The sequence below is a fragment of the Thamnophis elegans genome, chromosome 7 (assembly GCF_009769535.1).
Source record: "Thamnophis elegans isolate rThaEle1 chromosome 7, rThaEle1.pri, whole genome shotgun sequence".
NCBI classification, from domain to species: Eukaryota; Metazoa; Chordata; class Lepidosauria; order Squamata; family Colubridae; genus Thamnophis; species Thamnophis elegans.
In genome coordinates, this window is record NC_045547.1 from 35976976 (window position 1) to 36004200 (window position 27225).

The window sequence follows — 27225 nt, forward strand, 5'->3', positions numbered from 1 at the left end:
AAAGATTAGCATGCTTAAGAACTAACCATTCTGTCACTTTTAAAAATCAGCAAATAAGAAAATAAATGATAAAAAATTGATTATCAGTATATCCAAAAAATGATGTTGCTAAATATTTTTAGGATATAATTTTCACTCTTGGTTTGACATTGTGCTCCATCCTGAAAACCTGCACATTTTAAAAAATATTTATCTAAAGAGATGATTTGATATTTAAGAAATCCTACTCTCAAAGAGAAATGAGACATGGCTGTGAATATTTTTTTTAAAAAGGGTAGAGCTAGAACAAAATAATTACTAATTAAAAATTACTTGTGACATGAAATATCTTATTTATAAATCTATCAAACTCATACATAATCACTCTCACCTACCAGCATTTCTGACAACCACCCTAATTTGGCCTGGAATTTCTATCACCAAGCGTAGCAGTTATTAGGTGATCATTTTGATAATGTGATTATGGAGGTGCTGCAATAATTGCATTATCGCAGGATTAATACAATAATCCCACCACACTAAAGTAAAGATATATTCAAGTTATCTTATTGACATCTGAATACTCAATAGCAATGTAAGCACACACTTCTGAGATAGATTACGATAGACTTCATATATCTACTTACAGATAGACAACCTCCTTAGATTGAAACCCAAGAAGTTATAGTATATTTAATTCTCTTTAGTTTACTCGAAACTTTTAAATATTGAGATATTTTAGAAACCTAATAGGAACATATATGAATGTCACTTCCACAAATATTATAATGTTGAGCATAGTCAATAACTTCTATTCTGCCATTGTAAACTACATACTCTCTTTTGAAAGACCATTGTGATTATATAGATTTCTTTCTCAAAAAGCTTACCTGTTTTGTTGACTTTTTAAAGCCATTAAAAATTTTCCAAGCAAGTTTGTTGCCACCACTAGCAATGTGCCGACCAACATCAAATTCCCTGGTTACTGGATTTCCCATGACTGCACTTGTGACATCTGCAGTCACTTTTGTAACAGTGCTCTTCAATTTATTTAGCATCAACTCCATGGTTATGGCAATTCTGCAGCACGTTTACCTATAAAGGAAATAATTATTGAAATTGTTTTGGAAATTTTATTAACACAAATAGTAACATATACCTCATTTACTTACTAAATATGTTACTCACTTTCATTATTTAAATGAAAGCTTGATGTCACAATAATATTTTTAAAAAAATATTTTTGTATCCCTTTTTAAATTTGAACAATGAACAGTTAACATTATTTAAATATTAAAATACATTTTAACATTTAAAATGTTAAAAATGTCCAATATTTGTTTGAAAACTTTCATTGATGGAGCACTCATGATTCCAAGAGGCAGACTGTTTCACTAACTCTCACAGTCAGTTGGATATTTCAAGTTGGTTCTCTTTTTGGAAAGCTGTTTTCTTTGGAATGAATTCATATTCTCTTCCCTTTCACAATTCTTTAAATATTGAAGTATTGCTATCACGTCTAATCTTAGACTTCTCTTGTTCAGGTAAACACATATAGTTCTTTTTATCATTATTCATTATTCTCTTCATCATCTTTCTTGTTCTTCTCTACACATTTTCCAATTTCTCAGCATCATTCTTATATTGTGATAACCAAAACTGTACACAGTATTCTAGATGTAGTCTGACCAGTGCAGCGTAGAAGAGCATGATTACTTCCTGTAATCTCAACATATATCCCTGTGATGCAGCCAATCATCACATCGGATCTTTTCACAACTGTCTCACACTGAAGAAGTACTCCCCATTCTACCTTGTAATGTTGGTGTATTGACTTCAAATTTGCTAAAATACAATTTGTCTGAAAAATACTTAAAAATATTTAAGAGCACTGGGTCTAGAACAGAATTCTAAGATGTTCCATTGCATACTATTCTTCATGTAAACACAGAGCCATTGGTTATGTGCCATCAAGTCATTGGTGACTCTTAGTAACTTCACACATAGATTTTTCTCTATGATGAATACCTCCACTAAAGACTACATATTGGGTACAATTGTTCCACCAACTGCAAATCCACTTTGTAGAGGGACAATCCATCTCACAGCATTTCATCGCATCAAGAAAGAGGTTACAGTCAACTGTATCAAGTGTCTCACTGAGGTTTAGGTACAGTAATCTGCAGCATTCCCTTGGTATACTAATCTAATCACTTTGTAAAAAAAAAAAAGTAAGATTGATGCTAAGTCAACAGATCTGTCATCTCTATTTTCCTTTTTTAAAAGTATGGAATAATAGCCCTTCTCTAATCTTCTGTTACTTTCCCTGCACTTTAGGACTACTCAAAAATTAGTCAATGATTCTGAGATTACAAATTACTTAATTTTAACTATAATATTCTCCTTACATCAGTGCAAGAAAATATGCTTCAGGCAATCTAGCAACATTTGAACAAACAGTTCAATTATAAACAGATATGGATAAGATTATTTACAGGGCATCATATTTTGGATGGTTGAGATTGTATTTGTGTATTTGATAATGGACTAGGGATGACAAGGTAGCAGTGTTCCAATATTTGAGGGGCTGCCACAAAGAAGAAGGGTGTCAAATCTATTTTCGAAAGCACTAGAAGGCAAGACAAGAAATAATGGATGGAAACAAATCAAGGGGAGAAGTAACTAAGTAACAATTAACCAGTGAAATGGCTTCTGAAGTCGTGGGTGCTTCATCACTGGAGGCTTTTAAGAAGAGACAACCATTTGTATGAAATGGTATGGGGCTCCTGCTTGAGCAGAGGATTGGATTAGAAGACCTCCAAGGCCATTTCCAATTCTATTATTCTATATTCTATATGCGGGATGGCGAACCTAAGGCATGTGTGCCACAGGTGACACACGGAGCCATTTGTCAGGGCATGTAAGGCATTGCCTTGTCAGCTGGCCAGTGTGCATACGTCCGCTGGCAAGCTGACCAGCCTTTTTTGAGGCCATTTTCCGCCTTCCAGAGAATTTATAGGAGCCTGGGAAGGGTGAAAACACCTCCCCCGGAGGCTTCAGAAACTTCCCTGAAGGCTCCGGAGTGCAAAAAAATGGCCGTACGAGCAAACCGGAAGTTCAAGAAAAGACTTCCGGTTTGCTCATAGGGCTGGTTTTAGCTCTCCGGAGCCTTCAGGAAAGCCTCCTGAAGATCCCTGAAGCCTCCGGAGGACTAAAAATGGCCCTTCGGACAAAGTGGAAGTGTCTTCAGCCCTACAGAGGACTAAAAATGACCCTAAGGACTCCGGAAGGCCCCTGAAGTTTCCGGACGGCTAAAACCGGCCCTACGAGCAAATCAGAAGTCTGTTCTTGGACTTCTGGTTTGCCCGTAGAGCTGATTTTTTGTGCTCTGGAGGCTTCAGGGAAGCTTCTGAAGTCTCTGGAGGGCATCGGGGGGGGGGGGCGGGGAAGCTGTTTTCACCCTCCCCAGGCTCCTATAAAGCCTCTGGAGCCTGGGGAGGACGAAAAAACATGCAAAAAATGGGGGCGATCACTGGTCATGTGCACATGCATGCTGGGGGTCACGCATTGCATTATGGATGTGGCATACCCGCGCATAACCCCCCCTGTGCTCCCTCTTTTAGTACGTGAGCCAAAAAAGGTTCCCCACCACTGTTCTATACAATCTATTTCCTCCAATGTGCACAAGCTTTTACTGTAATTTCACCATCAAACCTCAGCTTTTTAATTCCAGAATAAAAATATATACATTATATCAACTGTGATCTTTGCTTTTAAGAAACAATATTTTCTACAGAAACGATAAACATGTCCTAAACAGAACTATCTGTTTTGAGAATAAAATCATTGCTAACATAACACAATAATTTCTATTACATTCCATTTGTATTTAATAGAATACTGTCACCAGTAATGGCTTTCTGATATTCAACTAGCTAACATTGAACTAAATGCTTAAATCATTCTTAGCATGGAACTGGAATGCTACTACTTGGATACCAATATTGACTTGTGATGAGATGGGTGGCAAACAAATTTAATAAATAAATTTGATAAATGAATAAATATACATTATCAAGAAAACAATTAACTGTATCCCTTTCAATAAGGTCTGCACTTGGGACTGAAACGACATTGTTTGCTGTTGCAGCTGACATATGGTGGGACATTGATGGGAAATTTTCACACTCTTAGTGCTGCTACATCTCACAGCAACTAAATACAGGACCATTTTATTCTTTGGGTCACTCAAGAGAGTTGATTAAGAGCACTGTTTGGCAATGGTTCTGTTTCTTGTTGAGGGGGGCAAACTTGTATGGTATTAGTGGAGGAAACTGAATCTTTGGATAGTGTGGTATGATGTACCTCAGGGTACAGTTTCTCCATTTCTTTTAAACACCTACATAAAGCTGCGGTGAGGTCATCATTTTGAGATTTTATGTCATCATCATGATGATGAATCTCAACCTTAAGCCAAACAGGAGATGCAGTCTTGAGATGCATACAGGCAGTGTATGTCAGCCCTACAAGGTAGACCAGGCCACGTAGACCTAAAACTACTTTCATTGAGATTAATTAGTGCAACAGAATTTTGCAAGGCTGAATATGCTTGTCCTCTTCTTCCTTTTACTTATTGTGTGCGTTAAGATGGTGCCTATCTAAGATGTTTTTTATACCCCTCCTCCTTCATCTGGCCTTCTGCACAGTTTATCTGCTTGTTACTTTGGTAATAAATCTTCTTCAGTCGACATTTTCTTTAATGTACGACTGAATGAAGTTGAACAGATTCATACTTAATCCTAATAAAATGAAACTGACTTTGTTACAAAGTTGTTCTATATTCATGATTGTTCCATTTACTGATTTCAAAGATGCAGTAGTGCTGCCAAAGAGCAGACATGCAATCTGGGGGTTCTCCTTGATATATGATTCCTGATAGAAGAGCAGGTGGAGGCTGTGGTCAGAAAGGCTGGTTATCTGACAACATTCACTTGATGATGATATTTTGATATGAAATTGGAATCAGCTACATTAGTTTTGAAAAAATAGTTAATATTTTTCATATTACTTTTATGAAGAATGGCCTAAAAGGCTATGGTTTTTTATCATATTTTTTCACTATATTACAATTTTATATCTTCATCACGCAGTTAAAGTTATTTGAATTGATTTGTCTCCTAACCCATCAAATTATATAAGTGTTTTCCAACCTCAGCATCTTTAAAATGCATGGACTTCAATTCCCAAATTCTCCTGTCAACAATTCCCAATCACCTGACTGGGGAATTCTGGAAGTTAAAAGTCCACACATCTTAAAGTTGCTAAAGATGGGAAACACTAAATCATATCATTGTACCTGGCAAAGATAACTATTTTTCAATTTTGTTCTTGAAGCATTGGTCTCTTCCAATAAACAGAGTTAAGATATGTAGTGACACTCAGCATGCTATATATGTTTTGTTATATGCTCAGGATATAATGACTTTTCTTGATAATTATGCAAGGTTATTACTAGAGCTTATTCAAATCAAATGGCAATACAGTTTATGCTGAACAAGCCTAATCTGCTGCCTCCAAGATATATTATATTTATTATATTTATAGACTGGGGTTTACAATTTGTGCAGATACTATCAAACACTTGAATTTATATAGTTTTCAAAATAAGTCATAAAATGTTGAATTAAAGCTAGTATTAGCTGTATATTTGAACTGTGGAATACTATATCCACTTCTGGAGAATCAGTGATTCCAGTTGTTACAAAAAAAATGATTTAAAATGAAATTATTTCATCAGATGAAATAACTAGGCCATTTAGAAAAACGTTTAAAATGGAGGAAAATGCAGTTTTATTGATTTCAACATGTCAGCAAAAGTTTTGGGAATGGAGCTATATTTCTGAAATGGAGCTGTATTTCTGAAACATGGATGTTGTCATTTCAGACAGAGCTATATTGAACCTGGGACATGGAAAAGAGGATAATTTTATGAACTGTAAGTAAGAATTTTAAGGAATACATCTGTATGACTATTATCTATTTTGAAAAGCCTATGTTCTAAAAATGAGAAGATGAAACAATATATTTCTATGTGGTCTATGTGGTTTCTTTCTTCACAGCAAAGCCACTCTTTCCCCCATCTGCTTTTTTAATGTTTGTGCTGTACCTTTTTGTTATTTTATTATTTATGTGTGCTTCTTTTCCCTTTTAAATAGAGCCTCTGGTTGGACTACCAGCTGTGAGTTTTCCAGATGAAAAGACTATGAAGTTACTGACTTAATGGCTCTTGTTGTCCCAAAGCTAGACAATGGTAATTTGGTCTACCTGAAACTGCTTTTGAAAATGATCTATATCTGCAGCTGATATAAAATGCAGCTGCTTTCCTATTAAACAGTATTTACTGATTTAATAAGAGAAGAAAAAACACCTCATCCTAGAAGTGCTGATTACTAGCAGGCTTTGGACTTGATTCAAAATCTATTAACTATAAAATCCTAAAAGATTTAGTCCCTTGTAAATTTCAAATGATGTGTTCTGGGTGAAATATGCCTACTCAATGGGTGGGGCACTATAAGTATCCCTCTCCTGAGACAGTAAGGGGATGTAAGGTGGCTTTTCCAGTAGCAACATCCTCATTCTAGAAAACAGTAATCTGCCTCCTGAGATCAGAATGCCTCTTTCCACCTTTGACATTTAGGAAAGAGTGAAGAGAGTTCATTTTTGTAGAGCCTTTTAAATGAAAGGTGCCCAGTAGCTGACAAGAGTATAGGAAGATAAGGATTTGTTTTCTGCTTGAGTAGAAGCATACAAATTATGAGAGATATCATTTATACACATCATATACATAAATTATAATTATGAAAATATTTTCAAGTCATTTAAGGATATAGAAAATATTATGGATATAAAAATTAGTACAGCTGTAAACTCCAGAAATTAAGCTTAGGAACCTGCTGTAAGAAGCATGCCTGCAGCTCTATAGAGATGCTAGGCTGAATTTTTTTCTTTCCAAACAGACTACCCCAAAACTGCTTTATGTGTGACTTAGGAAGATAACATATCTGTGAAAACAGTTTGAATGTACTCTTTTAAACTGAGAATAGAACAAACAAAATATAATTATGTAGTAAGGTGTTCAATTATCCTGCATATGACTTCAGCTCATCATAACAACAAAAGCAAACTTGGGAATAATTGCTCTGCTTTTTTAAGCCTGGAAATAAGGATTTCAATTCTGTTATTTTCAATGTGAAGTTAACTAAAATATACTTTTGACTGGAACATCAGTAGCATTTTGGATATATGGTAAAGGCAGTAATTTCTATTTAGCTGCTTCCATATCTCACAAGAAATCACTTTTAGTAAGTTGTCAGAAAAAGGTTCATAAGACCCATGACTCATAAAAAAGTAAAGAATTAAATTTCTGTGAACCACTACTTTTCAAAACAGGGCAATCCCATTAACTGTTTTGGCTTAAGACTTCCCAAGCAAGTTTTCTCAGAGGGTGCAATAAGTGGACAATTAAAACAGATGAAATATACTCAGCCCATATTACTTTTATGCTCAGTTTGGTATTTCAATAAACATACAGATTTTTCCATTGTCCATTTTAAAAAAAGATTAATCAACGATGGAATCACTTAAGAGCAAAAGTGCTTCTATTATTTTTTTTAAAAAAACGTTGGTAGTTTTTGAGATGTCAGACTAGATGTACGAATAGCAGCCCATTCTTTCGGATAAGTAAACGCCTAAAACAGATACGGGATTTTCACCGTGTAAGCAGAAGGTTGAAGCAGCCCTTCCTCTTAACCGGAAGAGCCTGTTAGTTAAGAAGCTCGCTTTCATTACTCCTTTTTTTCCGCCACGTCGCTCCCGACAGATCGAGAAAAACACCTTAGCAGAAGAGACGGTGGAGAGGAATAACGTCACCCAACTCTCCCTGTCCCTGCCTGCCCACATTACACCATTCGGGCCCGCCTTGCGACTCGGGAGGGAGAAAAACGGGGGGCCCTTCACCGCTCCAAAATTTTAAGGCCACTCTCCGGCACCGGAGAGCCGAAGGCGGCCCTCAACCCGGCTCACCTCTCCCTGAAGAAACGATTCAACCCCACTGTGGGGCGTGGCTGACCAAGTGCAGACCAGGCTCGGCTACGCCATGGCGACCACCTCATCCGCCCCAACCTGACCGGGCTCCTTCCCCTTTGCTTCCGCCGCCTGCCTCTCCTGTTGTCACTGCGAGAGAAGCAGGAGATGGTCTCAGGGCCGGAAGTTGTTCCAGAGGAAGCCCCGCCCACCGCTTGCGCCGCCAACGGTAGTTTCAGTGTCAGGGGAGCTTGATCGTCTGTCTGCTCAAGTGGTTGGCCTTGGAGTGAGGCGGTCCGGGGGCTTCTCGCGGCTGTTATCGACGCGTTCCATTCCCCAGGCGAGCGTTCCTCAGAAGTGCTTCAGCTGCAGCTTTCAGACGAAGGCGCTGTAACTTCCCTTTCGGTTTTGGGCTCTCCTCTCACCGCGAAGGCTGACTTCACCCCTTGCAATATAGGGCATAGTTTTAGCTTACTCTGTGGTGGCTTAGTATATTGCATGAGCTCTGCCAGTGGTACAGGTAATCCTCGATTTAGAACGTTTTGTGACCGTTCAAAGTTACACCGGCAGTGGAAAAAGTGAATTATGATCATTTTCACACTTATCACCATTACAGCATCCTCATGGTCACGTGACCAGAATTCAGACGCTTGGCGACTGGTTCATATTTATGACTCTTGCAGTGTCCCCGGGGTTATGGGATCACCTTTTGCAACCTTGTAACAAACAAGATCAATGGGGAAGCCAGATTCACTTAACAACCAGGTTACTAACTTGACAACTGTAGTGATTCACTTAACTGTGGCAAGAAAGGTCGTAAAATGGGATAAAACTCACATAACTGTCTTGCTTAGCAACATAAATTTTGGGCTCAATTGTCATAAGTTGAGGACTACCAGTACTTTATTTAATAAACAATGTATGAATTGTGAGTATCCAAAGGAACAGGAGAGCAAATTATATATGCAATTACCTCATCACACACATTATCTATTTATATATTGTATATACTGTGATGAAATTACATAAATGCATACTTTACCGTTATCATTACTTGCATCAGCCGCTGCCACTTGTTGCAGAAATTGCTGATACAAACTGATTATATAATCTCAGATTCTGAAGATCAGCATGAGACTGACTTACTATAATAGAATTATGAGAAGATTCAGATTTTGTGGATCATGGATGTAAAGTCCAAGATGCATAAACATCTTGGCATTGATGGTTGCTTCTCAATATAATCTTTTGTCTTAGCATTTCTGAGGAGGCTGCTTATTTTAGCATGTACTGTAATAAAGATTCACACTTCGTCCTAGTGGTGACATTGACAACAAACAAGGATACCATAGACTCATGATGGCGAACTTATGTGTTCCATCCCCAAACTTCCGGTTTGCGAGTTGGGCTGTTTTCCCTGAAGCTTCCAGAGCTCAAAAAACGGCCCAACATGCAAACTGGAAATCGGGAAATGAGCTGTTTTTGGCCTCTGGTGGGTGGTGGAGGCCGTTTTTTATTTCCCCAGGCTCCTAGCAAGTCTCTGGAGTCTGGGGAGGGTGGAAAACGAACCTACTGGGCCCATTGGAAGTTGAAAAATGGGCCGTTTCTGGTCTCCGGAGGCCTCGGGGGGGGGGGGGAGGCTGTTTTCGCCCTACCCCAGGTTTCTAGAAATCCAGGCACAAAGCAGGGGGGGGGGGTGTCATGCACACATGCACGGCATAGGGGGCATTGTTATGGGGGCAGCAACAGGAGTGGGCACAATAGTGCACATGCTCGTGCTTTTGGCACCCTAGGTGAAAAAGGTTCACCATCACTGCCATAGACCCCAAAGGTGCTTTTTCAACCATAGCTGAATTACTGAATGCTATCAAGCACTCTAATCTGTAAGCAAGTTCTGAAGAAGGTAATGCTTCAGATAAATTATTCCTGTTTCTCATGTACCTGCCTGAATTCTGGAAGGGATCACATTATCCATTTCATTTTAGATCTCATTAATTCCCTAACTTCGGTAGAATCTTGTTCCAAAAGATAACTTTGAAGACAAGTCATCGAATACAGCTGGATAGAAACAGCCTCTTCAAAAGCCAGCACATTACCATTTCTTTTGAAACTAGTGGCATTTCACCTCCCCTAAAAGAAAAAAATATATCTCCTGACTCCAGCTACATGAATTCACAACCACCCAAAGGACCAGGTTATACATATTTATTCCTATTATAAGTAAAACATATATATGAAAAACAGAATACCTGTAGAATATTATTGGAACAAATGTCTATTTTGAAACACATCAGGCATTGAAAATTTTGTCAGTCCCCTCCACAACTACTTTTCTATATTCAGATTTGAACTCACTTTGTAAAGGATTTGGAAAAATTACCACAAATTTATAAAACAGCAATGAGGGTTAGAACTTTAATGAAGACTACAAATTAAATTCTATGTGGCGACATTAATGGAGCTAGATACTAATAACCTTGATAAAGCTGAAGCATTACTGTATGTTATACCACTTTTCTATTAAACTCCAGAGAAGGATTTAAGTTACAAAAACAGATTTTAACTGAATGTTAGAAAAACCTTCCTCACAAGTAAATCATAGTGGGGTCTGGAAAGCTGAAAGTTACCCTGGGATGTTTTCTAATCCAAGAGGACAGGAGTCCTGTTATCATTTCACACAAATGGCTGTCAAATCTTTGCCTTTTGTTAACATGAAGGCTAGACAGTCTGAGAGAATTGAAACCGAATCCCTACATTAAGCGTGGATCTAAACTCAATAACTTGAATGGCCACTTCCAATTTTAATTCCTTGGAATATTTCTCTATTAAGAAAATTGACACTGCAGTTCGTTACCTTTGTCTTCAGCTTAGTAGCTGCTGCCCTTTCTTTCACCAGATCTAATAAAAAGGACTTCTGGATAAAATTACCCATTTATTAAATTGATCAAGATTAAATATTTTTTAAAAAATGAACTAGCTTTCTTATACATACATTTGAGTTATACATAATTATCTTTCTAGAATCCAAAATTAAGCATTCATATATATATACATTAAAGTTTCATATGTACTGTACATTTAAAAATTTGTAATTCATCTCTGCCACAAAATATTCTGATATATTAACACTTCCTTTAAGGAGTTATTTCTAGTTATTTTCATTAGAATTCATATATCTACCATGAATTCAGTGATCAGTAATAACAATATATACATATATACATTTGTATACTCATGTACACAAATAAGTACACACGCACATATATAATCAGTTCATCAATATTGGTTATTCTAGGGCACAGCACCAGCTTACAACATACAATATCACTACAATGGACAATCTACATCTGTGATGGTGAACCTGTGGCACGCGGAGCCATTTGTCAGGGCACGTGAGGCATTGCCCTGTCAAATGGCCAGCACACATGTTTTTCGCCCTCTGGAGGCTTCCCTGAAGGCTCCAGAGGGCGAAAAAAACGGCCCTATGGGCAAACCGGAGGTTCGGGAATGGACTTCCGGTTTGCTTGTAGGACTGTTTTTCCCACTCTGGAGCCTTCAGGCTTCCCTGAAGACTCAGGAGGGCGGAAAACAACCCTATGGACAAACCGGAAGTGACTTCCGGTTGCTTGTAGGGTTGTTTTTCAGCCTCCGGAACCTTCAGGGAAGCCTCCTGAAGGCCCCTAAAGGCTCAGGAGGTCGAAAATCGGCCCTACGGACAAACTGGAAGTCGCCATTCCCGAACTTCTGGGTTCCCTGTAGGTCCGTTTTTTGCCCTCTGCAGGCTTCAGGGAAGCTCCTGAGGCCTCTAGAGGGCGTCGGGGGGGGGGCAGGGAGGCTGTTTTCGCCTTCCCCTGGATCCTAGAAAGCCTCTGGAGCCTGGAAAAGCGAAAAAACGTGGCAAAAACGGGAATCGGGTGGGATTGCTGATCGTGTGCATGCACATAGGCTGGAGGGGCGCACACATAGCATTATAGGTGTAACACACCGGCGTACAACCTCCCTGTGCTCCCCCTGCTTTTGGCACGGCAGCCAAAAAAGGTTTGCCATCACTGATCTATACAACACTTATATGGAAGTACTTTAAATATCAAATTTTTCTTCACATATGCTATGCCCGTTTTCTTCATAGTCTTCTCTTGTTACTATCATATCTTCGAAATCATCATTTTCAGAAATCAACTTTCCACCTTCCCAGGAATAAGTAATAGGACTGAAAATAAATAAAACAGCCTTTTAAAAGCAAGCTATATAAAATTGATATTAATTTACATTAACCATACTAGGAAACATTACTTGTATAATGCATGTACAATAAATATGCTTAAGACCAAGTTGGTTATGATTAATTTAGTTGTATTCCACAGGGGAAATGAATGGAATGATTACAAGTTACACCTATCCATGTGAGCAGATAAAACCAGAAAATCAGAGCAAGCATGTGAAATTGTGTACCTTGATAGAATATTTATTAAATGGATGATGAAGTTTTAACTTATGTATTTGCTTAGAAATGTCATGAGCAAGACAGAATTTGTTGTGAGGGATGAATCTTTGTTGGAAGAAACAAAAATGGATGTGTGTGTGCTTTTTCCAATTTCCTATATATTGTATATATAGAAGTGAGAGCTGGGTATCATAACTTTCAATTGTGTGGGAATGGTTTAAATTAAATGCATTTGTGGCCTCCTCTTCATTAGAAAGTAAAGAGGTGCCTCAGATATTTTCTAATCTAACCTTTGCCCAAGACACAAATCCTTTTATCATCTTGGACAAATGGCTGTCCAAACTTTACCTTTTGTTAACATGAAGGCTAGACAGTCTGAGATAAATGAAACTGGATTGCTACATTAAGTATGGTTTAAACTCAATAACTTGAATGGTCCCTTCCAATTTTGATTCTTGGACCATTTCTCTATTAAAACATTTGACACTACAGTTTAATACCGTTGCCTTCAAAGACAAAGTGTAAGTATAAATGAATACAAAGTGAGTAATCAATATGAAAGAAGTAGGTCGGGGGTCCTTGGTTTATATATGAAACATCAAAGACGTAGTCACAATACAAAAATAGAAACCTCTTGCCACAGATTAAGAACCACCTTCTCTTAGATTTCAGTAAAAGCCTTAAAACCTGGCTATGCCATCTGGCATGGAGTCCTGAAGTAGAAGCTGTTGGTGGAGGTGGTTGGTGCATTAATAGAGAAGGCAGCCCTACCTCTTCCCTCCAAAGCCTTGCTTTTTTATCTTGTTTTAGTTTTTGTAATGTTATTCTTTTATTTATAATTGTCAGATGTTTGTCTTTTATCTTGTCAGCTCTCAGAGTTGCCTTTAACTGTGAGACAGTTGGCAAATAAATTTGATTGATTGATTGATTGATAGACCAATAGATGATATAGATAGCTAGATAAACTAAGATGATGACTAAATAAATAAATTGAGCAAAAGGAGAAGACTGGGAAAATCATGGGTAGACAAAACAAATGAGAGCCTGAAAAAGAGGTGAGAATTTTTAGGAAAAAAGGCAATATATAAAATACTACATGGATATTTTGGAACTAGAATACGTTCATTCCTAAATTAATATTAGAAAATTTAATATAAACATTGAAAAATCATATTTTAAAATTAAGAAACTTTGTTAATTGAAGACTACTTACTTCTCTGGTAGAACAACTGAAACCTCATAATCTGTTGGAGTGAGGCATCGAACCTCAGAATAAACACGATCTCTAAACCCAGGGAACAGAGAATTCCCACCAGTTAAAACAATATTCTTGAAGAAATGAGGCTGCATTTCTGTGGACAAACAAGATTAAGATAATTTAATATTCAGAATTGATCTGTTTGGTTTTATGGTAAAAGAAAAAGCAATTGCCAGTTTAAATTTGCCTGAGAGAGGTAGAAATAATTTAGATTTATCTTTTTTTTTAAAGTAAAAATTGGCATTATTGCTGATATTATGGAGTTCTGTAAGTGTAACAGGAACAAAAATCTTAATCTGAGCTAACCATATACCTAATGCATGTGTGTCACTCCCTTAATAGCAGCCATCTGATAGGCTATGCCAGCCTATGACTGTTTTTAACCTGGAATAAACACATGAAGGCACTCCTACCATCATCTTAATATTTACCTATTTTACAAACATAATAGCTTATTTCCACAAAAGGCTAAAGCCTGTATTTCAAAATACTTGATTTAATTTACTTTTGTCCAGCATTGTTGATTACACTGGTACGTAATTACTGCATTTTTACAATAGCATATTAATACTAACAATGGTTTCCTATGTAATGTGTAATTACATTTTAACTAGATATTTAATCATTTGTAATGTTTTATTAAATTTTATAGATGTAGCATCCTTAATATAAATGCAGATAGTCTTAGGGTTACAATGACAATTGGGACCGGAATTTCTGTCACTAAACGATGCAGTCAAAAATGCAATGTCACATAATCACATAGTTTAGACCACTGATATTAACTGAGGACTGCAGATCATTAAGTGAGTGCTTCCTTGCAACTTCCTGCCAGTTTCCAATAAGCAAAGTCAATAGGGAAGTTAGCAGAATGTTGCAAGTCCCGGGTGGATCACAAGTAGGCTGATAGACAGGTAAGTGGTTCAGCTGGATAGGGGAAAATGCATGGGTGGCTGTCATGCAGTCTGAAAGATGCCTAATGGAGGAATGTGAAAAAATGGCTGTTGAAGATGGCATGAACATAGTGGGGGGTGGAGGTGGCTGTGGCCAAGTGTGTGAGGATGTGTGAGTGACTGTCAAGGCATAGCACAGATATAGCAAGACCAAGGTTGGCTGCTATTGGATGATCCGGCAACCATTTTGAGTGTGGTGCTACAAGTGGGAAAATGTGTCTGAGGGTGTGTTGGTGGTGGTTGGGAGGAGTGTGTTCAGATACCGCAGTAAGGGTCCTCAGGAGAAAAAGCCACTGGAATGTGAATGACTTGCGATTTTCCTGCAAGCTTCCCCAGATTTGAGTGTGGAAACCCGATAAGGAAGGCCACAAATGGCAATCACATGTTGTGGGATGCTGCAACTGTTGTAGTGTGAACTGTTTACCAAGTATCCAATTCATGATTGCATGATCATAGGGTTCCTGGGACAGTCAGAATCTTGAGGACCAGTTCAAAGTATTACTTTTTGGTGCAATTGCAACTTCAAATGGCCACTGAACGAGTGATCATTGATTGAGAACTACCTGTAATTATTGCAAATAACAATATTCAAATAATTGTAAACAATGAAGCCATTGCCTTTAAAACTGTAAGCTACTTAAGCAAAATAAAATGTTTTGTTGTGCAATATACTTCACAGATGGATCCTTGAGAATGCAACACCATTTTAATAAATGTACCTTCTGGCAAATTCTGAATTGAATAAACAATGGCTTCAGGAATTCCCATTTCTTGAATGCCAATATCTGAAGGATGGAAGAGTATTTCTGGAACTGCAAATCGCTCATTTGTAAGACGAAGTATTTGTTCACCAGTTTTGTACTTTCCACTTAACACCATTTCTTCTCTTGGCTACATCAAACAATTATAAAACATATAGTGGTAAAATCTATATTTTACATTTAGTGTTATTCAACTACTATATTTAATAACAACATACAACAAATTGACAAATGTTTGTCATTTACTTGCATACACTGAAAACTTTAAACACAGTTAAAGTGATTTTATTACCTTACAAAATCCCTTTTTTATTGTGCTGAAATCTGGTAAAACATAGTCCAACATCACTGTATTTTCTTCTTTCAACCTGGAACAGAATTCATTGAGAATGCATTAAGTAATTACTTAAAGTTTCTCAAAACAATTTATTCCACAACAATTTTATATTTTATTTTACTTATATTTTAATATAACATAATACTATAGTGTTAGTAACTTGAATACCCTTGAAGAATGAAATGGGCTTTTAATGTGATTATTAGGTAAATGCTGGAAGTAGAAAAAATGTGTAACACATCCTTGATTTTGAATATGATTATTTCTTCTATTTAAAATATTTTAGGTCACCTTTATGGGCAAAAATGTCTAGAAAATGACATCTACCTTCTTCCAAGGATCAGATCACAAACTGAAATCCTAATCAAAGGTCTTCTCAAAGATCTTAGTCTCTCCTTCCAGATTTGTATGATGGGGGCACAGAAGATAAAATATTCCATACATACTCAAAAGAGTATCTTTTTAATTACAAAAATGTCAGCCTAACCAGGTGGCATGCATTTTAGAATTAAGCCCTATAAATTTCTAAACTTTAATAAGCAACACTTAATCAAAATATTTAAAAAGACCATACTTGGCAATCTCCATATCCTTGAAAAAGTCTTGTGAAACATAACATACATCTTCTTTCACTTGATTAATCACATGAGTTTCATCCATAACATGGAGCTGCCTAGAAAAATTATAAGAAATTTTTAAAAGGTTATTCTGTTTGCTTTGCCAGTTTATTATAAGTGTTGAAGGACATTTACTTAACTTTGTATTTCATAGTTCACTGCAAGATTAACATTTAATGTTCTACAGAGTTACTGTATTTTTTGGAGTATAAGACACACCGGAGTATAAGATGCACCAAGATTTTGAAGAGGTAAATTTTAAAAAACGTTTTTGCACTCTGCAGAGCTCCTAAACTCTCTGCACGCCTCATTTTTTGTGAAAAACAGGGCACGCAGAGTTTGAAAGGCCTACAAAGTGCTCCTGGGGACGGGGGGGGGGAACGAGCAAAAAATAGCTCATTTTTCACAAAAATGGGCCTGTTTTTTGCAAAAAAAGAGAGGGCATGCATAGCCTTTAGGAGGCTTGTACAGGGGAAAAATGGGCCTGTTTTTTGCAAACCCTCCCAAACCCTCTGCACGTCCATTTTTGTGAAGGGAGTGGGGTTTCCAAAGGCCAAAAATGCTATATTCAGTGTAAAATGCACCCAGATTTTCACCCTCTTTTGGGGGGGGGGGAAAGGTGCATGTTATACTCCAAAAAAATGGTATGTTTGTTACTAAATTTAATGGTAAATTGAGGAATTAAAATCACAATCATTACAGTAAGTTCTGGTTAAGGATTCGTTGGGCAACCCTGCTAAACTTCATAGGTGCTTGAATCTGAAGGATATGGCATATCCTTTCCAAGATTCGTACAATGAGTTCATAGGTAGAAACAGTTTTAGAAGTCATCTAGAATTTAGAATTTTAGAATTTTATTAGAATTTGTAGGCCGCCCTTTTCCCTGAGGGGACTCAGGGCGGCTCACACAAAAAATCTATTTATTCCATAATAGATTCCAAAATCTATTTATTTTTCCAAAAAATCTATCTATTCCAATCTCCTTTATTTCCTTTCTTATAATTTTAGCTATTGGCTTTGGTTTTGCTCTTAGGAACAAGAGAAAGTAAGTCCCACATTTCCTTCTATGTAAGATCTTCATATATTTGAAGACTGCTATTTTCTTGGAAGACTAAACATAACCAAATAATTTAACTTGTCCTCAGGCTTGCTTTTCATAGTCCCCCCTGAATTTACTTTGCCACTGTCCATTTTTGATCTGTAGTGACCACATTTGAATAGTTTTGTAAATGGGTCTTGATTTGGGCAGAATAAAACAATTACTCCCATGATCTGGACTTTTCTCCCATTTAATGTACATGCTAAGCTTGTTAGCAAACACAATTGAGACTGGCAACTTGGTTGTTAAGTGATCACTAAGTGAAACCATTACTGTGCTATTGATCTTACTTCAGCTTTCCTTTGCTTTATAGACCTGTGAAGATCATAGTGTGAAGTTTGATCATAAAGTTATTTTTTATCACCCTTGTAACCAGAATGGTGCTACATGAGACAGTTACTAAATGAGGACTATCTATACTCTTGACTATAAAAAGCATTTGCTTTTTTAGTAACTACACTGAATTCCTGGTTTATGTTTAACTAGTGGTTAATAACAACAGGATAGAATCTATGCATGTATTATGGCAAAGACAAGTCTTTTCCAACCTATATTTGTGCTATACATTTTTTCCTACCAAGATGCAGAACTTTATACTTCTCCCTGTTAATATCAATCTTAGTAATTATAGTCCACTTTTCAAGATTTTCTAGATCTTTGGATATTGTCATTCAGTCAATTATCCATCTAACCAGAATCACCTAGCCCATATTTTACCATTTTATTAAAGAGAATATCTTGAAACATTCTGTCAAAGTTTTGTTGAGGTCCAGTATGACCACAGTAACCCTCTGATTTATTTAAGTAGCAATTCTCCCAAAGATCATAACGTTAATCTAGCATGATTTGTTTGATGATGGGGTTCAATAGGGTACTTTTACAGAGTCAAAATAAATGCTTTACCTGTAAGAAATTATTTCCTTTAAATGATTGGTTAAGAGTTTTCCTCCAACATTAATTCTGGAAATTAAAAATAAATTTAATTTATTTATTTGAAATTTTCATTTATTTTTAAAACAAAATTTCTTTTTCATGACTGCTTAAATGTTTACCTTATTATTGCTTCCTTCTTCTTTTTACTTCTACAGTAAGGCACAATGTGTGTAAAAGAATATCCACTATCCACAATAATACAACACAATTCTGATGGGTTATCTCGGAAGTATCTATGGGCACTAAGAGCTCCAGCTGAAACATAATATGCCATATTATAACTATTTTTATTAGCAGACCGACATAAAAATTTTTTATGTGTGTTGAATCAATGTCAGGATGAAGAGCATCATCGATTTTCTGGGCAGTGGACAATATCACTCACCATTTACTCTGAGAACTGCTTGGAATTGGTATTCTTCAAATAATATTTCATTCATAGACTCTTGAATTGAGCTAAAGTTGAAATAAGGTTCTGTGATGATTATGTTGGTATCAATAAAATCTACCTGCAAAGAAAAACATTTCAAGAACTGAAAGTCCTTTTAAAATAAAACTTCAGACATAACAACTTCCTGATATTAATTCAAAATCCATATTAAAGCTATATTTTATTATTAAATTGACTCACATCGTGCCACGAAGTTACTGTTCTAAGCAAGTTTTAGATTGTATCTAGGATTCTCTCAAAATTGCTGAATATAATGAACAAACCATTTTAAATATATTTTCCACAATAAAGTAATGTCAATTGGCAGTCCATTTTCAATATTCAAGAATACCCACAATGACCAGTTGCATAATTGGACACAGCACATTTGAAGCTTTAAAACTGAATGGTATCCACAAATTATCCAAATCAAAACTTACTTTCAATCATTATTAATGTAGCAAATGTTTTAAATATCATGATCTAAATACCTTTTGCACCTGTCTTACTTCTATATTCAAGGTAAAGAAAAATGCAAGTTACCTGATACATTTCTTTTCCAAAAAGATTATCCCATACTTGTCTTTGAACATCCCAGTTAACCAAGTATCCCTATTTTAAAAAAATAAATAAATATGACACTTGCATAATTCCATTTTTTCAACCAATATTTATTGGACATATGTATTACTAAAAAAAATCAAAAGGGAAATTCATTATATTTTGATTAAAATGTAACTGCCCTTCCTCTGTTCAGCTGAATGAACATCCATATAGGATGAAGATATATTTAAAAGAATTAAGTGGAAAACAAAAAATGCATATATTGAGACATATTTCTAGTTACCTTCTGAAAAGGGAGAATATAAAAAAGTCCAGATGGATCTTTAATTTCATCCAATTGGTTAGCTGTAAATGTTTTCAAACGAGCAGTCTTTGATCTGAACTGACAATTGGGAATGACACTGTGGGGTGGAAAAAAAAATCTAATGGATTCCTAAATACATATTTAAACAAGCTGTCATCTGTAAGTGAACAAAGCAAATAACAAAATACTGTCAATATTAAAACACTTCAAAGGAAATGCTCTATTAAGTTAAATATTTTATTAGAGTTGGAAGCAGCAAATCAATGCAACCAAAAAGGGGCCTAAAACGCAATAAAATTTCCTATAGTTAAATTCTCAGTTCCATATTTTTCAAGATTTCCCAAATCTATTATGCATATTTTCTGCAAAAAAGCCTGATGATTTTATCGCAGAAAAGCCTTAAAAACACAAATGAAACTCAGGATTTAAAATATTATTAATGCATTTTTTGAGCATTACACAAAGACAATTATCCAGAATCTAGTTGGAGGATTGGTTTCTGTGCATCAGAAGGCTCCAAATAAACTAAGTATGCTTGAGGCGTATTTGCAAAAATCGTTGATCCATCTGTAAATAGAAAACAGATTCTTCCAAATTCCCCTTGGTGGAAAACATTTTATAATGAACAACACAGTTCAATAAATTACGTTTTCATAGTTAAAAAAAAAACACTGGGAGTTTGTTAAGGAAGTTTGGGAATATTTCTCTCCGTTCACGGTAACAATACATCCTGATCCATCCCTACATGAAACATGTAAGAAAATCCATAGATTAGTCGTTAATTGTCCTAAAACGATGTCTCTGAACACAGGCTTTCATTTTGTCCATAATTGTTTCGAGCGAAAAAAACAACCTCACCTGACATGAGCATGGCTGTACCCGATCTTGGCATTATAAGCGCCGTTATCCAACACGAGCGTCGCCATTTTCCTTTCATGTCTGGGTCCCTCGACTCCGCCCCATTGCCTAGAAGCACCACCCTCCTCAAACCTCCGCATCAGGCTAGGAAATTTCCCTTCTCTGGCTGTAGGCTATTGCAATATATTCCAACGAATGGGAAAAGACCCATAGAGATAACGAATATCGCCAAAAACCTGAGATACATGCATATAAAAATTATTCTAATTTATAGCCCTTCCGGATTAATTGTTTTCGTTCCGGGGCGGAGGTGAAACTAGTCCATTTAAACAAGACGCGGTAATATATAAAGCGGTTCTTCATTCATTATAATGTATGACTTACTAGGAGTAATGATTTCATTTTAAGAAAAAATGTTCGCACATTCAAAAACTCCAGGTCATTGCCATTAGACTGGCATGAGAACAGAGAATATAAAAGAGTTTTCCGCGAGCGACTTCTAACGAAATTTAAACCGGAATTAACCCTATCTTTATAGTAACATCAAATGCTTTGTAGATTGGCGGAGTTCTATTTTTTTCCAGCTCCCCAATTCCGATTAAATATATATTTTATTATACAGGAAGGCTGGGGGGTGGGGTGTCAATTGTTTGGGGCACGATTTTGCCAGCTTTATTTTCCCCAAAAGTTAAATATATATTTTTCTGTTACTCTTGGTATAAGTAACTCAGTATAAGTTTGCCACCTAATGTTTGTTTGCATTTATAAACAGCTACAAATAACCTATACAATTAAGTGTTTTACTCTACCCTATATTTCTGTATTTATACCTAGGTAAGAACACATTCCTGTTTAAACTGGCTGCAATGAGATTAAGCTATTCAACTGGATCACACATGTGAATGTGATGCACATTGCAGATTTTAAAAATACATTTATAATTTTATATTGTTTAATGGAAAATCCCACTGGATTTTTCTTAGAGCCTTGTAATTAACAACAATCCGTTTCTATGATTATCTTCAATACAGGGAGACTAATGTTGGGTAGCTTCATATTTGTAAGCTAACAACATGTAAAAGAATATTATTGACTAAACTGGTTGAATTTCAGAAGGTGACTCTACTTATAAATTTCTACAATTAGAAGATCAAACTATAAAAACAGGAATATGGTAGAGGTGGATTATAACTTGGAGAAAAAAATTGATTCTAGGAAAAGGTAGAATGAGTTATAAATAAATAAGAATAACATTCAAAACAGTAATTGTTTACAGAATTATAGACTTATTGCATTTTTAAGGAATGCACTCTTAATGCTAATTTATTGTGGAAAGTATATTTTAAACATTCATTTCATTCAGCAATTTTAAGAAACTCCTAGATATTTTTAAGTCTCCCTAAACATTACAGAACTAGAAGCAGTTCTAGTTAATTGCTAGAATTGATCTGGCCTCAAAATACCTAAGTGAGACTACATTTTTGTACATATCTTAAGACACTTTTGGTTTGAAGAATATTTATTACTATAATATTTATTGCTATATCCTGAATCATCCCTCAGAATGGCATTTTCTAGACTAGAGGAAGTTTCACCTGAGAGAAACATAATATTCAAAACTTCTCCAAAATATTTGATTATATTATTGATTCATTTTGTTATTTATTTATTTATAAAATTTATCTTACCTGAAGGTAACTGGGTGACTTGAAATCATAAAAGATAAAAATTGTATAAACTAAAACGTAAATGATATAAAAACAAACACTGCAGCCCAATTAAAGATGGGGATGATGGGAGCAGGATGGGGGTGGGTGGGATCTGTTGTTAATCTATGCTGTTCCATTTACAGCCATTACTCTGTGGTGGCAAGATGTCCCAGAGGGCAGGTGCAGCAACAGAATGCCTTTCTCTTGGACTCTACTACTTGGGCCGACAGGGCCCGCAACATGCCTTCCCTGCCGCACAGGTGAAGCTGGTCAATCCCAGTAGGATGAAACATCCCTCAAGTGGCCAGGACCCATGCCATGAAGGGCTTTAAAGGTGATTACCAACACCTAGAAATGCAACCAGAAGCGGACTGGCAGCCAATGCAGCTCACGGAGCAGTAGTGTTACATGGGCCATTATTTGGACCCCAAGAACTGTCCACGCTGCTGCACTCTGCCCCATCTGTAGCTTCTGAATGCTCTTCAAGGGTAGAGCTCTTCCCCCACCATGTAGAGCGCATTACAACAGTCCAATTGTGAGATGAATAGGACCCGAATGACATTTGTTCATCGCTACTTCAAGTCAAACTAATTTATTGAATCAATAAAGCAAAAGAAAATCTTATTTCTTAAATATTATTGCTTTTTCTCCATTATCCATCTTTCCTGGGAATGAAAGCCTGCATTCACAACAATAACTGTTTGCCAGACTGTTCCAAGAATGGCAGCCTGGAACAGATTATACAACTCGCCTGTCTGATGCAGCATCTTCATATAGGAGCAATGCAATCCTTGTCTTATACAGATTTGACCAAGATCCTCCTCACCATAGAAAAAAAAGTTAGTCTTTTATTAAAGATGGGTAGGAAAATTCTGAAAAGAACAGAGGAAGAAGCTATGAATAATCTTTTAAAAAAACCTGAATGACAACTAGAGGGCAGCAAAGAAATATACAAACTATCTTTTGTATTCTGCTATAACTCCTAAAGTTCTCTTCTAGAAAATCAAGCTCACGTGAAGTGTTAATACCACTTTATAATGACTTGGTAAGGCCACACTTGGAATACTGCATTCAGTTTTGGTCGCCACGATGTAAAAAAGATGTGGAGACTCTAGAAATAAGAGTGCAGAGAAAGCAACAAAGATGATTAGGGGACTGGAGGCTAAAACATGAGGAACGGTTGCAGGAACTTGGTATGTCTAGTTTAATGAAAAATAGGACTAGGGGAGACATGATAGCAGTGTTCCAATATCTCAGGGGTTGCCACAAAGAAGAGAGAGTCAAACTATTCTCCAAAGCACCTGAGGGCAGAACAAGAAGCAATGGGTGGAAACTAATCAAGGAGAGAAGCAACTTAGAACTGAGGAGAAATTTCCTGACAGTTAGAACAATTAATCAGTGGAACAGCTTGCCTCCAGAAGTTGTGAATGCCCCAACACTGGAAGTCTTTAAGAAGATGTTGGACAGCCATTTGTCTGAAATGGTATAGGGTTTCCTGCCTAGGCAGGGGGTTGGACTAGAAGACCTCCAATGCGGCGTTGTTGCCACACTGGCGGGCCGCTCATGTGTCCTTGGCCGAATTGAAAGGAAAACACCAGGCAGAATTCCTCGGGATGAGCGAGCTTCGAATGAACATCGAAGGTCTCTTTTATTAGAAAAGTTAGTTACAGCGTCATCAAAAAGGAGCGTATCAAAAGGCATATATAATCACACATGGTACAAGTAAACTAATGAAAAATCACAGCATTCTACAAATAAACCAATAGAAAATCACATCATGGCAAAGGGTGGGCAAAGGGGGAATAGAAAGTTACAACCTAGCAGAGGGAGGGGAGACGGGGAATCGAAAGTTACAAGCTGCATGGCATAGGGGAGAGAAGGGGCAGGTGTGGGAGTAACTGGCTCACATAGTTCATGAGGCTGCATAGTGAGTCCTGACCGTCTAGGCCGGAAAGATGTTTCTGGTGCAATGTTTTTCCATCCCTGTGTGTGTGTGTGTGTGTGTGTGTGTGTGTTTCAGGCAGGCAAAACCCGCCCTGCACACACACACACCCGGATGGATACCAACACTCCAAGATCCCTTCCAACTCTGATATTGTATTGTATTGTAAAAAACACTATAATGAACAAAGTAAATTGTTCAGTACTCATCATTGACAAATGATTCTGTCATTTTGGATGACAGTCATATTAAGATGAGAATCCTCTAAATTCTTGACTTATTTTATTGTTTGTTTTCAGTATTTAAAACTGCTGACTCAAGACTCTCAGCAGTTTACAAAACACTGAACATATTTAAAACATTAAAATTGTGGGAAGAAATATCCATCTGGTTCAGTTCCAATCTGGGAGAAAGATACAGGAAACATGGAGGCTGATTGGAAAGATGATTTATTGATGAAGTAGAACCACATAGGTTTGTGGTTCTGGGCAGCTGACAAAATGGAATTGAGGCGGAGGGGGAGGTGTTATACCTTCTTTGGGGTTTGCACTTCAGCTTTCTGTTTCTGTGCAATAAATGTATTCTATTGGCTGTTAATTTGGAGTCATAGAGGTTATATGGCTCTACAGGCAATAGAAAAAATGCAGATCCTAGGACTTTTGTCTGAGCTAATTTTGTCAACCTTTTGTTTGTTGCTTATCTGAGTTTCTGTCTTGATTCAGTCTTTCTGAACTGAAGCTAGCCTCAGTTTCTGCTTGGGGCAGGGAAACTGGGACTGGTTTCTAAATAGACTGGCCCAATCTTTCTTAATCGGCACAAAATATCCTAGGAAATATTGAAAAGGCAGAATGTTTCTCTGAATGTGAAAAGAAACATGTTTTAAAAGACAGAATAGTTGCCTGTAGCTTCCTGCCCACCCCCACTTTGTCAATAGGCCCATTAAGACTAGCCAGGCTAGTCCTATTTTACATAATAAAGACTTCAGCAGCAGCTACAGAAAGGCATGATAATATTGGCCTTTTACTCAACTCTCCACATGGCATCTGAAAACTCATACCTGGATTCAAAACAGCCTAGAGAGTAGCCCCCTGCATGGCACCATGGGAGTCTGACAACCAATCAGAATACATTTCTTACACAGGAACAGGAAACAGAGAGATGGGACTAAACGGTATAAAAAGTCTAGCAAGCCCCTCCTTCAGTCCTTCTCTTCTTGAAATTGAAGATTTAAAGGGACAGAACCTCCCCCAGGCCTGAAAGTGTTGTTCCATGTTATGTCTGCATGTATGTCTGTGTGTGTAATCATTTCCAGGCCTGGAGGGAAGTTGAGATCCCTTAATAATAGAAAATGGAGCTCATTGGCTTATCTACAGCTCCCTGAAATAATTGTAATAACTGCTCTGCATGAAGAAAGAATGAAATGGGATTTTTGTACGTGAAATTAATTTACACAAGCAGTCTGATTGCAGTGCAAATGTGAGTATGTCATGGTAAAAGTTGGTATGAATGAACTTTAATTCCTTTCATCTAAAGAAACAGTAAGTTGCAAGGTTGTTTAATGGTATGTGTGTGTATGCTTATATGTTATCATTTCCAAACCTGAAGGGAGGGTGAGATCCTCTAATAAAATAAAATGAATCTTGGTGACTTGTGAAAAAACTTCCTAAAATAGTTATAATGATTGGTTGGCATGAGCAAGCATGAGTGTCTGATTGCAGTATGAATGTATATGTCCCCAATGCCCCAGGGAGTGCTAAGTGAAGAGATCCAGAGACCTGTGATTGCCTGCGTGAATCCCCCCCCCTCTTCCGTCTGGGTCATTCTTTGGAGGGAAGCAGGAAAGGTGGGGAGAGTGAGTGTCTGCTCATATTACAATGAGCGTGTGTATGAAATGCCCCCAGAGATACCTGTGAATGCCTCTGTGCATTCCCCCCCCCCTTTCTTTCCCTCCTTCCTTTTGGGTCATTGAAGGAAGGCTGAAGTTTTCCTGCTCACTTTAACCATTTTTCCCCTCTCTCTTCTGAGAAATTTGGAGTAAATGGGTGACCTGCTCCTTCACTTTACCTTTCACTGTTGTTATCTTTTCATCTATAAAAGTTATGCAATTACATCTCCTTTTCTGCTCTGAATACAATTTTGATTTTTTTTCTTTTCCTTCTGGAAATTTTTGAGGTATAAAATGCTTAATTAAACCTATAAAAAGAAATGATTTTGAGATATTTTGCTTACATTTGTAAATGTTTTAACATACTTAATGAGAATTTGCTTCCATCTGAATGGAATCTAATATTTTGGAGTGTTGACTCGAAGTACCTCTTTTTTTTAATTGCATTTTTTAAAAAACTGTTTTTCTTCCCTTTCTCTTTTACACCTGAGTGCATTTTTAAAAGCTTATGAGTCAACGTGTTCTACCCTATAATATTTTGTTTGTTTGTTTGTTTGCAACACAAGTTGTTGTCCCTTTTGGAAATTTACTCATCTTACTGCAAAAGTGTTTCAATCATAGAAGCAGTGGGAATGTCATGTTCCATGAAATTTACATTGTCTGCCTTCTGGAATAATGTTTGGATTTCCACTTGAACAGAATGGGTGAGATTCCACAACATGAGACTAAAGATATGTCTGTAAAGAACTGTATACTTGGCCTCTTTTTTTCTTCACCTCAGAAACAAAGGACTGCTAGCTCAAACCATAACTCTTGAATTGGCTGCTGGTGAGTGCATCCTGATAAAACCTGACATGAGGGGGGAAAAAACCTTAGCCAAGCCTATGACAGACTCTACCAAGCCTGACTGACCACTCTCACCAGCAAGCTAAGCCTAATGCTATCCAGCAGATATGAAAGAATGGACCCTGAGACGGAGAAGTAAAGACCAAAAGACTCTCTTCTATCCCCAGAAGACAGCTGTAAAGACTATGGGGGAGGGTGAAAATTGATCCTAAAGTTTTCTTTCT

At 37.0% G+C, this 27225-nt stretch overlaps 2 protein-coding genes across 4 annotated transcripts in view; both read right to left on the minus strand.

Annotated features, from left to right (window-relative positions):
• The window catches only part of SCYL2 (SCY1 like pseudokinase 2), a 31791-nt gene extending 23564 nt beyond the window's left edge, over positions 1 to 8227 (minus strand). Inside the window, exons 1-2 of the mRNA XM_032221271.1 lie at positions 8062 to 8227; positions 870 to 1074 (exon numbers count right to left, since the gene is read on the minus strand). Coding sequence (XP_032077162.1) covers positions 870 to 1046 — 177 coding nt within the window. The 5' untranslated portion in view covers positions 1047 to 1074; positions 8062 to 8227. The remainder of the gene's footprint in view (positions 1 to 869; positions 1075 to 8061) is intronic.
• Positions 8228 to 11867: 3640 nt separating this feature from the next.
• On the minus strand, positions 11868 to 20879 carry ACTR6 (actin related protein 6). Of its 3 annotated transcripts, XM_032221810.1 has the most exons (11): positions 20620 to 20876; positions 19741 to 19858; positions 19437 to 19505; positions 18849 to 18972; positions 18583 to 18718; positions 18434 to 18490; positions 16389 to 16487; positions 15770 to 15845; positions 15436 to 15607; positions 13719 to 13857; positions 11868 to 12271 (listed from the first exon to the last, which is right to left on the minus strand). In XM_032221810.1, exons 1-11 carry the CDS (start codon positions 20757 to 20759, stop codon positions 12142 to 12144), a joined length of 1260 nt encoding a protein of 419 aa, XP_032077701.1. In that variant the 5' UTR covers positions 20760 to 20876; the 3' UTR covers positions 11868 to 12141. The 3 variants fall into 3 exon arrangements, 2 of the variants coding, with proteins under 2 accessions (XP_032077701.1, XP_032077703.1); XR_004255762.1 differs by lacking the exon at positions 11868 to 12271 and having other exon boundaries at positions 13772 to 13857; positions 15141 to 15607; positions 20620 to 20879; XM_032221812.1 differs by lacking the exons at positions 11868 to 12271; positions 13719 to 13857 and adding an exon at positions 13992 to 15279 and having other exon boundaries at positions 20620 to 20879.
• Between the last annotated feature and the right edge of the window lie 6346 nt (positions 20880 to 27225).

Excerpts from the sequence above, each read along its gene's own strand:
- ACTR6 (XM_032221810.1), bottom strand. The coding sequence starts at position 20,759 with ATGCGGAGGTTTGAGGAGGGTGGTGCTTCTAGGCAATGGGGCGGAGTC. Across the intron at positions 19,506-19,740 it reads ATATTCTCCCTTTTCAGAAG|GGATACTTGGTTAACTGGGA; the intron begins GTAACTAGAAAT and ends TTTTTAAAATAG. Across the intron at positions 18,973-19,436 it reads TTGGAAAAGAAATGTATCAG|GTAGATTTTATTGATACCAA; the intron begins GTAACTTGCATT and ends TTTTCTTTGCAG.